The sequence below is a fragment of the Amblyraja radiata genome, chromosome 2 (genome assembly GCF_010909765.2).
Source record: "Amblyraja radiata isolate CabotCenter1 chromosome 2, sAmbRad1.1.pri, whole genome shotgun sequence".
In the NCBI taxonomy this organism is placed as follows: Eukaryota; Metazoa; Chordata; class Chondrichthyes; order Rajiformes; family Rajidae; genus Amblyraja; species Amblyraja radiata.
In genome coordinates this window covers 106,870,773-106,885,143 of record NC_045957.1, presented here as the reverse complement: position 1 = coordinate 106,885,143, position 14,371 = coordinate 106,870,773, and the positions used below count along the sequence as shown (strand labels likewise).

General features: G+C 43.4%; 1 protein-coding gene across 6 annotated transcripts in view; it reads right to left on the bottom strand.

The window, feature by feature from the left end:
- Window positions 1-14,371, bottom strand: part of rundc3b (RUN domain containing 3B) — a 96,142-nt gene that overhangs the window by 49,710 nt on the left and 32,061 nt on the right. For all 6 annotated transcript variants that reach the window (XM_033012946.1, XM_033012956.1, XM_033012963.1 and 3 more), the window contains exon 2: window positions 12,892-13,007. In XM_033012946.1, the coding sequence (XP_032868837.1) occupies window positions 12,892-13,007 (116 nt within the window). The remainder of the gene's footprint in view (window positions 1-12,891; window positions 13,008-14,371) is intronic.

The following is a 14,371-nucleotide window of genomic DNA, read 5'->3' as shown; positions in this document are numbered from 1 at the left end:
AAGACAGTCCTGACATCCCAGGAATCAGTCTGGTGAACCTTCTCTGCACTCCCTCTATGGCAATAATGTCCTTCCTCAGATTTGGAGACCAAAACTGTACGCAATACTCCAGGTGTGGTCTCACCAAGACCCTGTACAACTGCAGTAGAACCTCCCTGCTCCTATACTCAAATCCTTTTGCTATGAAAGCTAACATACCATTCGCTTTTTTCACTGCCTGCTGCACCTGCATGCCTACTTTCAATGACTGGTGTACCATGACACCCAGGTCTCGCTGCATCTCCCCTTTTCCTAGTCGGCCACCATTTAGATAATAGTCTGCTTTCCTGTTTTTGCCACCAAAATGGATAACCTCACATTTATCCACATTATACTGCATCTGCCAAACATTTGCCCACTCACCCAGCCTATCCAAGTCACCTTGCAGTCTCCTAGCATCCTCCTCACAGCTAACACTGCCCCCCAGCTTAGTGTCATCCGCAAACTTGGAGATATTGCCTTCAATTCCCTCATCCAGATCATTAATATATATTGTAAATAGCTGGGGTCCCAGCATTGAGCCTTGCGGTACCCCACTAGTCACTGCCTGCCATTGTGAAAAGGACCCGTTTACTCCTACTCTTTGCTTCCTGTTTGCCAGCCAGTTCTCTATCCACATCAATACTGAACCCCCAATGCCGTGTGCTTTAAGTTTGTAAACTAATCTCTTATGTGGGACCTTGTCGAAAGCCTTCTGGAAGTCCAGATACACCACATCCACTGGTTCTCCCCTATCCACGCTACTAGTTACATCCTCGAAATATTCTATAAGATTCGTCAGACATGATTTACCTTTTGTAAATCCATGCTGACTTTGTCCAATGATTTCACCACTTTCCAAATGTGCTGCTATCCCATCTTTAATAACTGACTCTAGCAGTTTCCCCACTACCGATGTTAGACTAACTGGTCTGTAATTCCCCGTTTTCTCTCTCCCTCCCTTCTTAAAAAGTGGGGTTACGTTTGCTACCCGCCAATCCTCAGGAACTACTCCAGAATCTAAAGAGTTTTGAAAGATTATTACTAATGCATCCACTATTTCTGGAGCTACTTCCTTAAGTACTCTGGGATGCAGCCTATCTGGCCCTGGGGATTTATCGGCCTTTAATCCATTTAATTTACCCAACACCACTTCCCGGCTAACCTGGATTTCACTCAATTCCTCCAACTCCTTTGACCCGCGGTCCCCTGCTATTTCCGGCAGATTATTTATGTCTTCCTTAGTGAAGACGGAACCAAAGTAGTTATTCAATTGGTCCGCCATATCCTTGTTCCCCATGATCAACTCACCCGTTTCTGACTGCAAGGGACCTACATTTGTTTTAACTAATCTCTTTCTTTTCACATATCTATAAAAACTTTTGCAGTCAGTTTTTATGTTCCCTGCCAGTTTTCTTTCATAATCTATTTTTCCTTTCCTAATTAAGCCCTTTGTCCTCCTCTGCTGGTCTCTGAATTTCTCCCAGTCCTCCGGTATGCTGCTTTTTCTGGCTAATTTGTACGCATCATCCTTCGCTTTGATACTATCCCTGATTTCCCTTGTTATCCACGGATGCACTACCTTCCCTGATTTATTCTTTTGCCAAACTGGGATGAGCAATTTTTGTAGTTCATCCATGCAGTCTTTAAATGTCTTCCATTGCATATCCACCGTCAACCCTTTTAGAATTAATTGCCAGTCAATCTTGGCCAATTCACGTCTCATACCCTCAAAGTTACCTTTCTTTAAGTTCAGAACCATTGTTTCTGAATTAACAATGTCACTCTCCATCCTAATGAAGAACTCAACCATATTATGGTCACTCTTGCCCAAGGGGGCACGTACAACAAGACTACTAACTAACCCTTCCTCATTACTCAATACCCAGTCTAAAATAGCCTGCTCTCTCGTTGGTTCCTCTACATGTTGATTTAGATAACTATCCCGCATACATTCCAAAAAATCCTCTTCCTCAGCACCCCTGCCAATTTGATTCACCCAATCTATATGTAGATTGAAGTCACCCATTATAACGGTTTTGCCTTTGTCGCATGCATTTCTAATTTCCTGTTTGATACCATCTCCAACTTCACTACTACTGTTAGGTGGCCTGTACACAACACCCACCAGCGTTTTCTGCCCCTTAGTGTTTCGCAGCTCTACCCATACCGATTACACATCCTGCAAACTAATGTCCTTCCTTTCCATTGCGTTAATCTCCTCTCTAATCAGCAACGCTACCCCACCTCCTTTTCCTTTCTCTCTATCCCTCCTGAATATTGAATATCCCTGGATGTTCAGCTCCCAGCCTTGGTCACCCTGGAGCCATGTCTCCGTGATCCCAACTATATCATAGTCATTAATAGCTATCTGCACATTCAACTCATCCACCTTATTACGAATGCTCCTTGCATTGAGACACAAAGCCTTCAGGCTTGTTTTTACAACACTCTTACCCCTTATACAATTTTGTTGAAAAGTGGCCCTTTTTGATTTTTGCCCTGGTTTTGTCTGCCTGCCACTTTTACTTTTCGCCTTGCTACCTATTGCTTCTACCCTCATTTTACACCCCTCTGTCTCTATGCTCACACATTTAAGAAACCCTTTCCCTTTAACTCCATCCTCCACTAGCCCATTCGACACCCCACCCCCCTTATTCAGTTTAAAACCACCCGTGTAGCAGTGGCAAACCTGCCTGCCAGAATGCTGGTCCCACACCTGTTAAGATGCAATCCGTCCCTTTTGTACAGTTCCCCCTTACCCCAAAACAGATCCCAGTGATCTAAGAATCTAAATCCCTGCCCCGTGCACCAGTTCCTCAGCCACACGTTCAGGTCCCGTATCTCCCTGTTCCTGCTCTCGCCAGCACGAGGAACTGGAAGCAAACCGGAGATAACAACCCTGGAGGTCCTGCTTTTCAGCATTTTTCCGAGCTCTCTAAAGTCACGCTGCAGAATATTCATCCCCTTCTTTCCGACATCGTTTGTGCCGACATGCACTACCACTTCCGGATGTTCACCTTCGCCCTTGAGGATTTTCTGCACTCTGTCCGTGACATCCTGGATCCTGGCACCAGGAAGGCAGCACACCATCCTCGCATCCCGTCTGTTGCCGCAGAAACCCCTGTCCGTACCTCTCACAATGGAGTCTCCTACTACAATGGCGTTGCCTGCCTTAGGCCTTTTTGGTTTTGGCTCAACAGCCCTATTCGCATCACAATCCAGTCCGCCGCCCAGTGTAAACACCTCTTCTGTCCCGACAGCTTCTAAGTGGGTGAACCTGTTCACAAGAGGTACAACCACCCGGGGATGTTGGCATTCCATGCTTCCCTCCCGTTCTCACTGTCTCCCACCTTCTCTCTTCCAGTACCTTAGGTGTAACAATCGTACTGTAAGACTTGTCGAGGAACGACTCCGTTTCTCGGACGAACCGGAGGTCATCCACTTGCTTCTCCAGTTCCCCAACACGGCCCTTCAGGAGCTCTACCTGGATGCACTTTTCGCATTTGTAGTAGCCAGAGGCACCAGTGGTGTCCTTGACCTCCCACATACTGCAAGCATCACACTGAATCAGCTTGCCTGACATCTCCTTCTTTCGTCTCTCCCTCTGCAGTGTTTTGCGTAGTCTCCTCTCCTCAGCCTCCTCTCCGAAGACTCTCGAGCCAAAGACTCACACTTTACTCACAGGGACTCTCGAGCCAAAGACTCACACTTTTCTCACAGGGACTCTCGAGCCAAAGACTCACACTTTTCTCACAGGGCACTTCACTCACAAGGCCGCTCACTCACTGCCGCTCCCTAAGAGCAGTCTTACTTAAATTGACTGATAAATTGCCTGATTTACCAATTTACAAACCAAATTCCTCAGTTTTCAACTGTTTTCCCAGCACTGTCTCACTTCTCTCCTCCCACTTGGGCTAGAGCCAATCAGTCGTATCTCCTGCTAATCTCCTCCTGCTGCTGCTGTTGTTGCTCCCAAAGCTACAGCAGTTCTGAGTCAAGTCTGCCTGTCCTTGACCTGTACTTAAACTGTTTTCACTTCTCTCCTCCCACTTGGGCTAGAGCCAATCAGTCGTATCTCTTGCTAATCTCCTCCTGCTGCTGCTGTTGTTGCTCCCAAAGCTACAGCAGTTCTGAGTCTGAGTCATGCAATCCAACCACACTATCAGTTTTCTTCGAGCAAGCTTGCCCCCCCCCCCATGCATTCTGAAAAATTGTTCTGTTAGTCACCTTGTCCACCAATTAATAAAATTAATAAAACAGTAGTTCAAATAAAAGTACAGAATACCTTCGTCTTGGTGTGGAGACCCTTCGGATTAGTTTAGAGATAGAGTGCGGAAACAGGCCTTCGACCCACCGAGTCTACGCCAACCAGCTATCCCCATATACTACCACTATCCTACAAACTAGAAAAAAAATTACAATCTTTACCGAAGCCAATTACCCCACAAACCTGTATGTCTTTGGAGTGTGGGAGGAAACCCAAGCATCTGGAGAAAACCCACGCAGTCACGTGGAGAACGTACAAACCCTACAGACAACACACACAGTCAGGATCAAATCCGGATCTCTGGTGCTGCAAGGCAGCAACTCTACCATTGTGCTACCAAGCCGCCTACTGGCACTGGCATTGAGGGACAAAAATCAGACAAACATCTCAAAAGATAGTTCTATGGTTATCAGAAATCATCTCACTTCAGTCGAGAACTGGACAGAAGCAAGGAAAGCAAAAATCAAATTGGTGCAGTTATTTTGGGACTAAAATCAATGTACATAATTATAGCACTGACTAATTTACTTCAACTTTTCAATTTACAGAAACGATCATTGGGACAACCATTGAGAGTGAGACAGGAGTGCAGACAATAGCTTGGATGGAACATAAATTGCACAAACAGAACACTCAAGGTCAGCATTGCAATCTATCTTGATCATTTGCCCTATGAACAAAGAACCCATAGCAACTTGTATATTTTTTATTGATAGAGGATATTAAATATCTTAGTGAGTATAAAATGGAATAAATCCTCATAGCCTGATGAAATATAACCCAGGTTCTTTGAGAGACAATGCAGGGGATATGCAGGGGCAATGATTGACATTTTCAAATCACATCTGGCCACGAAGTGCCAGATGACTGGAGGGCAGCAAACACACATCTTTGAATAAGCCAAGAAATTTCAGGCCAGCGAGTCTAAAATCAGTGGTGGAGAAATATTTTGGGGAAAAAATAAATAAATGAGGGACAGAATTAATTTAAGATTCAGAGTGTTTGCCCACTTTCTGAGAAAGTATTGTAGGTAGGTACTCTCGTGATATATTTACATTGTGTTTAGATGAGAAATTGAAACTCCAAGGCATAGAAGGCTACTGCTGAGTGTTGGAAAATGGGATCCCTATAGATAGGTATGGGCGGCACGGTGGCGCAGCGGTAGAGTTGCTGCCTTACAGCGAATGCAGCGCCGGAGACCCGGGGTTCGATCCTGACTACGGGTGCTGCCTGTACAGATTTTGTACGTTCTCCCCGTGACCTGCGTGGGTTTTTTCTGAGTTCTTCTGTTTCCTCCCACACTCCAAAGACGTACAGGTTTGGTACGGTAAATGTAAAATTACTTAGCTTGGTAAATGTAAAAATTGTCCCTCGTGAAGGATAGTGTTAATATGTGGAGATCGCTGGTCGGCGCAGACCCCTTTGGGCCGAAGGGCCTGTTTCCACACGGTATCACTAAACTAAACTAAATACGTATTCGATGGCCAGTAAAAACACGATGGATCAAAGGGCCCGTTTCCATGCTGCACAACTCTGTGGGAATCCTAAATGTGAGTCTACAATTTACAGTATATTGCATGTCTTTCAGCAGGCACCTTCACATTTTATCTCCGTTTGCTGATATGCACTACATGCTTTACTTGTCATGTAGATCATAGAACAATGCAGCACAGGAACAGACCCTATGGCCCACAATGTCCTGCATTCTTTTCTAGTTCTGAAATAAACTTGAACCAGCGTTGGTCTTATATTACACCAACTATGAACCACTCTTTCAAAGTTAATCTCCTACATTAACCAAACTATCCAAGAAATCGCAGATCTACATCCTCCATATGAGAGAGATATTGTGGAGGGTATTAACTAACAAGATATTTTCTTACTACTGCCAACAGTGCACGACAGCATAAATATTGACATCCAGCCATATCTTTTGCAACATGATAAGCAGTAGCTTCTCTCCTATCATCTCAGTCCCCAGTTATCAGCGACACTAACAATTAAAAGCAGTTGGCAAACAGACGCCAAATTCTTGGGAATATAATCTAGCCCGAGGCTTCAATACCAGCATTATCAAGCGAGTATGTTAGCATTGAGAAAAAAACCAATGCTAAACTAATACCCAACAAGGTCCAATTACATGCTCTACCAGATTCGAGTGAACTCACATTACTTTGCTCAATTTCCCACAACAACTTACTGGATGTCATAGAAACATTGCATGTCAGTTTTTACCGGGTCAATGAAATTAATAGTTGCGTAGGAAGGAACTGCAGATTCAGGTTTAAAGTGAAGATAGACACAAAAAGCTGGAGTAACTCAGCGGGTCAGGCAGCATCCCAGGAGAAAAGGAATAGGTGACGTTTTGGGTCGAGACTCTTCTTCAGACTGAGAGGCGGGTGGAAAGGGAAACAAGAGATATAGACGGTGATATAGAGAAATATAGAATAAATGAATGAAAGATATGCAAAAAGGAATGATGATCAAAGAAAGGTGGAGCCCACAATGGTCCATTATTGGCTGTGGGCTATGTGATAACAAGTTATACAGAGAGTCAAACTCAACAGGGTGACAGTGAAACTAGTACGATGATAAGGGTGGGGGAGGGATGGAGAGTGAGGTGGATGCATTTGAAGTTAGAGAAATCAATATTCATACTGAAGATAGACACAAAATGCTGGAGTAACTCAGCGGGCCAGTGTGTGAAGGAAGGAACATAGATACTGATTTATATATTCATACCGCTGGGTTATAAGCTGTCCAAGCAAAACACAAGGTGCTGTTCCTCCTATTCGCGTTTTGTCTCATTCTGACAACAGAGGAGGCCCAGGACAATAAGAGTTCACACCTGTAACAGCGGATATAGTAGATGAGGTTGGAGATATGCAAGTGAACCTCTGACCTACCTTGATTTGAGGAGACATTGTTTGAGTGAGTGCAGAGTAGGTTCACGAGGTGAATTCCTGGATTGAAGGACTGTCATCTGATGAAAGAATGGTAAAGACTGGCTTGTATTCAATGAATTTAGAAGGATGAGAGGGAAGGCAGTGTAGGCCATTTCACTGGATGCATTTTGACGAGTTAGCTAGAGCTCCTTAGGGTAAGCGGGAATCAAGGGCTATGGGGAGAAGGCAAGAACAGGGCACTGATTGTGAATGATCAGCTATGATCACTTTGAATGGCAGTGCTGGTTCAAAGGGCCGAATAGCCTACTCCTGCACCTATTGTCTATGTATCTATGTATCAATAAAAGACTGTTGGGGTCTCTGGACAGAGTCGAGGCAGGAAGTATAAGGATAGGTGTTGCATCCCCTGAGATTGCAGGGGAAGGTACCTGGGGAGGTGATGGTTTGGGTGGGAAGGGATGAGTTAACCAGGGAGTTGCGGAGGGAACATACGCTGTATAAAGCAGAAAAGGGTGGAAATGGGAAGATGTGACGTGGTGGGATCCCGTTGGAGATGGCGAAAATGTCACTGGATTATGTGCTGTATGCAAGGGCTGATGGGGTGAAAGGTGAGGACTCGGTGGACTCTATCTGGGGAGAGGGGGAGCAAGAGCGGAGCTGCGGGTTGTGTGAAGTCTAGAACGTAAGAAACTGTTTCATGCTTTAATATATTCTATGCTTCCTGGTGACACACAGTCTTTTGCCACATCAAAGAACTGCCAGAAGGCGACAAGTGGTGACACACAGGGTTTGATGCTGAGATCACAGATCTTCACAATTTGTACTAATAATTTCGACCCTAGGATCAAAGAACAATTTCAAAATTTGTGGACGTTGAGAAAAAAATTGAGGGATTTATCATTTATTTAATCAATCATCAAATGTATTTTAAAATAGATGTATGCGATGATGTGGTTTGGTGGTAAGCAGCAGCTCACTGTTTAAATAATTAATTTAAGTGGAATTTAAGTGGAATAGTGTAGAATAATTTGAGAGAGAAAACAGAACAAGGTTACACATTGGCTATTGATGCAAGATTTGACTCAGGCTTACATTTCCCACTTTACATACTTGCAGCTTACAAGATGTTCTGACCTTCTTAAAAACTTGTAGACGATAAAACAATAAGACATTAAAGCAGAATTAGGCAATTTGAATATACCTATGGTTCTGAATATGACGCTCTATAAAAATATAGACACAAAGTGCCGGAATAACTCAGTGGGTTATCATCCCCGGAGAAAATGGATAGGTGACATTTTGAGTCTTTTCAGTCTTTCCTCTTGTTCTTATTTGTGGTGATGCTGTGAACATTCAGCAAATCCAATCAGAGTGAGACACACAATTATATTGGAACATAACCAAGGTTAAATGAATTACATTACAAAGACAGATAGCATAGGCTTGTATCCTGATGCATAGAAGATTAAGGGGTGCTTTAATTGCGATGTTTAGGAACATTAAATCAATCAATAGGATAGCTGGAGTTAATCCAATACCTCAGCTGGGAAACAAGAAGCAGGGCACATTACAAATGGAACAATGTTGTTCAGAAGTGATATCAGGTAGCTCATTGCCACACAACAGCTAATGATAATCTGGACATTTCCTCAAAAATCTGATACTTCTAGATCATTTAAAAATGTCAAAACAGGATGCGATAGATTTTTCTTTTGGACAAACCTTCTGAACCATATTTTAAATCACATCTATTTTGAAATTCATTTAATGATTGATTAAATAAATGATACATCCCTCTTTTTTTTGTGTGTTCATCCACACATTGAGAAATTGTTCTTTCGAAGTTGAAGGAGTGCATCATGTCCACACTTACAGGCACATACTGTATGGACAAACACTAGAATGTGAACGTTAAGTTGACACATTTAAGACAGTACATTGTTCCAGTGTCAGAAACACCATCTTTGATGATCGGACTGTAGGTGTGAAGTAATCAAAATGTACAAGACCTTTCCACAAAGTTTACACAACTCCAAATCTGATGTTTGGATTAAAACCTCTGATAAAGTGCATGTGAATTGTAAAGACACAATAAGATGATATAATCCCTTGAAAGATAACCTTCCTGTGGCAATGATAACAAAAAAATTAATTAAAAGCCAAAAATACCAGATACAAGAAAGCTGAAAAAGAAACTAAATGTTGGAAATACTGCACAAGTAAGCAGCATCTGTGGTGAGTGGAACATAGCTAACCCTTCAGAATTGTTTATCACCTTTCACAGACACTGGTCCTCTCTTCAGATGCTGCCTGACCTGCTGAGTATTTCCATCATTTTATATTCCTTGTCACCAAAAATCATTATATGATCATTTGTTACATCAGAGTTTTAGGGACATTGTTGCCAATAGAATGACGGCAAAACAGAATGGATACGTGTCAACACAATTCTTGATATGCATGTCACTTTTCATACCTGGAAATGTGTGCAAAATAAATATGTGCTTCATCTTTTTTAAATCCATCAATGGATTCAATCAGTGTCAGTGGTGTCAGTCAGCAAGAATTAATTGTGAAAAGAACATATTTAGAGTTAAAAGTTAAATTAAATGTCAGGTCCACTAGAGAAACTACCTTACAAACAGCAGTCCAGTTTACAGAATCAAATGTTCTCCACATTCTCCTTGCAGAATGTGGGAGGACAGGAACAAGGATGGAGCTTCTGGATGCCACAACTATGGCAAGTGTGTCCAGGTTCAGCTCCTGAAGGACCATGTTGGGGCACTGGAGAAGCAGCTGGATGACCTCAGGGCCATCCAGGAAAATGAGAGTTTCCTGGACAGGACCTATAGTGAGGTAGTCACGCCGAGGATTCGGGAAGAACGAAGGTGTGAGATTGAGAGAAAGGGTGGAAATCGTGGAGTGCAGAAGACTCAGGTGGCTGTGCCTAATGAAAACAGGTACACCATCTTGGGAACTGTCGGGGGAGACGACGCTTCCAGTCCGAGCGGCGGACACGTTGGTGGCTCCAACCCTACAGATGGGATTCGACCGGCGAGATCAACATCGGGCAGAGCCATAGTGGTGGGTGACTCCATTGTCCAAGGAGCGGACTGGAGATTCTGTGGAGGCAAGCGAGACACGAGGATGGTCTGTTGCCTCCCTGGTGCCAGGGTGCAAGATGGCACACACCTAATTCAGAACATCCTCGAGAGGGAAGGTGAACAGTCGGCAGTAGTTGTGCACGTGGGCACAAACAACATAGGGAAGAAGAGGAAGGAGGTTCTGCAATGTGAGTTCAGAGAGTTGGGAAGAAGACAGAAAAGCAGGACTTCTAGGGTGGTTATCTCTGGATTGCTTCCAGTACCTTGTGCTAGTGAGCACAGGAACAGGGAGATAGGGGATCTGAATGTGTAACTGAGGGGCTGGTACAGAGAGCAAGGATTTAGATTTCTTGACCACTGGGATCTCTTCTGGGGTAGGGGTGACCTGGACAAAAGGGATGGGTTACACCTTATCTGGAGGATGATGGACGTACTGGCAGGCAGGTTTAGTGGACAGAATGAGCAGGGAGAGAGAAAAGATTGTTGGATTAAATGTTATATTTATTTTAATGCTAGAGGCCTGACAGGTCTAAGGGCATCAATAGGCAAGTGTGACTGGAATGCTATGGTCATTATGGAAACCTCCAGGGAGAGCTGGCTGACTGGAATTGATTTCATGGAAGGAAGCAGAAAATGATGGTGGAAGGGTGTTTTTCACACTGGAGCCTTGTGACTCGTGGTGTGCCTCAGGGATCTGTGCTGAGCCCATTGTTGTTTGTCATTTATATCAACGATTTGGATGAAAATGTAGAAGGCATGATTAGTAAGTTTGCTGATGACCATAAGTGGATAGTGAAGATAGTTATCAGTAATTACAGCATGATCATGATCAGTTGGACAAGTGGGCCGAAGAATGGGTGAATGGAGTTTAATGCAGATAACTGCAAGGGAAGTCAAACCAAGGCGGACCTTTACAGTGTATGACAGGGATCAGGGAAGTGTTGTAGAGTAGAGGGATCTAGGAGTGCAGGTACAGTGTTTCTTGAAACTGTCTTCACAAGGAAAGTGTGGTCATGAAGGCTTTTGGTACACTGGCTTTCATCAGCCAGGGTATTGAGTGTACAAGTTGTGTAGCTATGTAGGTTAGGCTGCATTGTGCGTATTCTATAAAGATAAGGTCATACTTCTATAGAAAGGATGTAGTTAAGTTGGAAAGCGAAGATTTATGAGGATGCTGCCAGGATGCGAGGGCTTGAGCTTTCGGGAGTATGGTTGAGTAGGCTAGGACTTTATTCCTTGGCGCGCAAGAGGATGAAAGATGATCTTATAGATGTGTATACGATCATGAGGGGAATAGATGGGGTGAATGCAGAATCATTTACCCAGAGCAGGGGAATCACAAACCAAGGGACGTAGAGGGAAAAGATTTAATAGAAACCTGAGGGGCAACTTTTTTCCCCATACACAGAGAGTGGCGAGTATATGCAATGAGCTGCCAGGAGGTAGTTATGGCATGTACTATAACAACATTTAAAAGACATTTGAAAGGTACATGGATAGAAAAGGTTTAGAGGAATATGGGCCAAACATGGGCAGGTGGGACTAATGTAGATTGGACATAGTGGTTGGCATGGGCAAGTTGGGCCAAAAGGCCTGTTTCCATGCTCTACGACTCTTATGATTTTGGTGATTTCGCACTTGGACTATCGCGAACAATTTTGCTATAGAAAAATCATTAAGTTGGAAAGTGCAAAGGTGTTGCCAGGACTCAAACATAGGAGTTTATTCGGAGAGGTTCGGCAAGCCAGGAGCATCGGAGACTGAGGGGTGACCTTAAAGAGATATATAAAATCTCAAGGGCCAGAGATAAGATAAATGCATACAATATTTTTCATATGGGAAATCAAAAACTTGAGGGCAGAGTTTTAATGTGAAAGCAGAAATATTTAATGGGGACCAAGGGGCAATTTCTTTACAGAGTTGCCACAGAAAGTAATTGAGGGAGCTATGATAACAACATGTAAAATATGTTTGACTGGTTCATGGATAGGAAAGGTGTACAGGGATATGGGCCAAACACAGGCAAATGGTACCTGCTTACATGGTCATCTTGGTCAGGGTGGATGAGTTGGGCTCAAGGGCCTGTACTGCACTGTATAATTCCACGACTCTCTACTCTTTCCAGCTTAATCACTTTACAATACTGGGAATTTATTGACGGATGTATTGTTCCAATGATGTACACACAAAAAACAAAAAAAAAAATATCAATGCCATTACTCACAAAGTAGAATTGAAATAAATTCCCAAATTTTACATTTTTACTTCCCCGATGGAACATTGAGTATTCAGCTTTTTAAATGTTTATTTGCCTTGTGCCATTGATCTCACTGACATTCACAAAAGTTGCTGACATTATTTCTGTAAAATCATTCAAATATCCCCCCCCCCCCAAAAATTTTTCAATATTACAGTATTGTTTTCAATGCATTGTACACCACAAATTTGAATTTTCATTTATATTCCCCGTAACAATATCTTGTAAATGTATTGATTTCTGCATTAGGTTCTGACCCTATTTCTGTTGAAAGCAATGCATCTGTCCACCAGTTGCAGAATTCACACAATTATCACAGAGCACGTTATATATTACCTTTGAGGCGATGTGTCAAGACTTGTTCCAAAATGGCTGCAAAATTTGTAAATTCCGAGCACGAATCATCAATGGTCTCAAAACAGGAGCGATCAATTAGAGTCTTAACAGAAAACCTGTAAAATACAAATTAGGCAAGTAAGGTACACATTGAATATGGAACAGTAGAGCACAGGATTAGGATTAGGCCCATCGGCCCACAATGCCCTGGCTGAACATGATGCCAAGTTAACCAAACCTCCTCTGCATATATGTGATCGATGTACCTCCATTAGCTGCACAAAAGCCTCTTAAATGTCAGTGTTTTCAACACCACCCCTGGCAGCATGATCCAGGCACTCACCACTGTGTGTTCAAATATTGTTCCGCACATCCGCTTTAAATTTTGTCCTTTCTCATTTTAAAGCTATGCCCTCTAGTCGTTGACATTTTCACCCTGGGGAAAGAAGATTCCGACAGGGTACTCCAAATGCAGCTAACCAAAGTCTTCGAAATCTGAACATCCTGACTCTTACACTCAATTCACCGATTCAATGAAAGCAAGCATACCATATGCCTTCTTTACCACTCTAACTTGTGTTGCCACCTTCATGGAGTTATGGACAGGGAACCAAAATCCCTCTACACATCAATGTTGTTAAGAGGTCATATGCTGAACTGTACACTTTCCCCTTATGTTTAATCTCCCAAAATGCAACACCTCACACATAAACCCCACTCGGAGGGCCCACCTGGCAGACCCAGCTCGCCTGTCGTGGTCTCCTGTGGGACCGGGAACCCACCCGAAGGCTCGATAGAGTCTGCCCGTAGGCTCACAGTGGGCAAGTTCTCGTCCAAAGGCTCACTGGTCCAGGGGTTCGGGAACCCACCCGAAGGCTCAGCAGACGGTGTAAATGGGAGGAAGCTGGAGAAGTCAGATGCGAGGAGCAAGGACCTGGGTATTGCCTCCAGTGCCTTCAGGTTGTCTGCAGGAGGTGCCCCCGAGGCACAAAAATGGCCAGGTGAGGAGAGGGACTTTGGTTTGTGGGAACTGCTCCAGTACATCGAGCACGCAAGCCAACCAGACTTTGGACTTTGAATAATGGTGACAAAAATTGCTCCATTTTGTTATACGCCCGCATATGTTATATATGCAAAAATAATTTCACTGTGTAGTTGCATATTTGACAAATAAAGCACTATTGACTATAGACTATTGGGATTAGTTTTACTTCTTGTCTTAAAGAAAGGAACAATTGGCTACTCTCAAGGAGATTGCCCCAGGCAAGATAAATTACAAAGATCTCCATCAAGGCCCCTGTATTCTCCCTTGCATCTTTTTAGGATAGACTAGGATTTGGAAGAGAATGGGCTAGTTAGGGACAGTCAGCATGGCTTTGTCTGTAGGTCATATCTTGTGAACTTGATTGATTGTTTTGAGAAGGTGAGCAGAGGGTAGGGCAATGGATTTTAGTAACATATTTGATAAAGTCCCTCATGG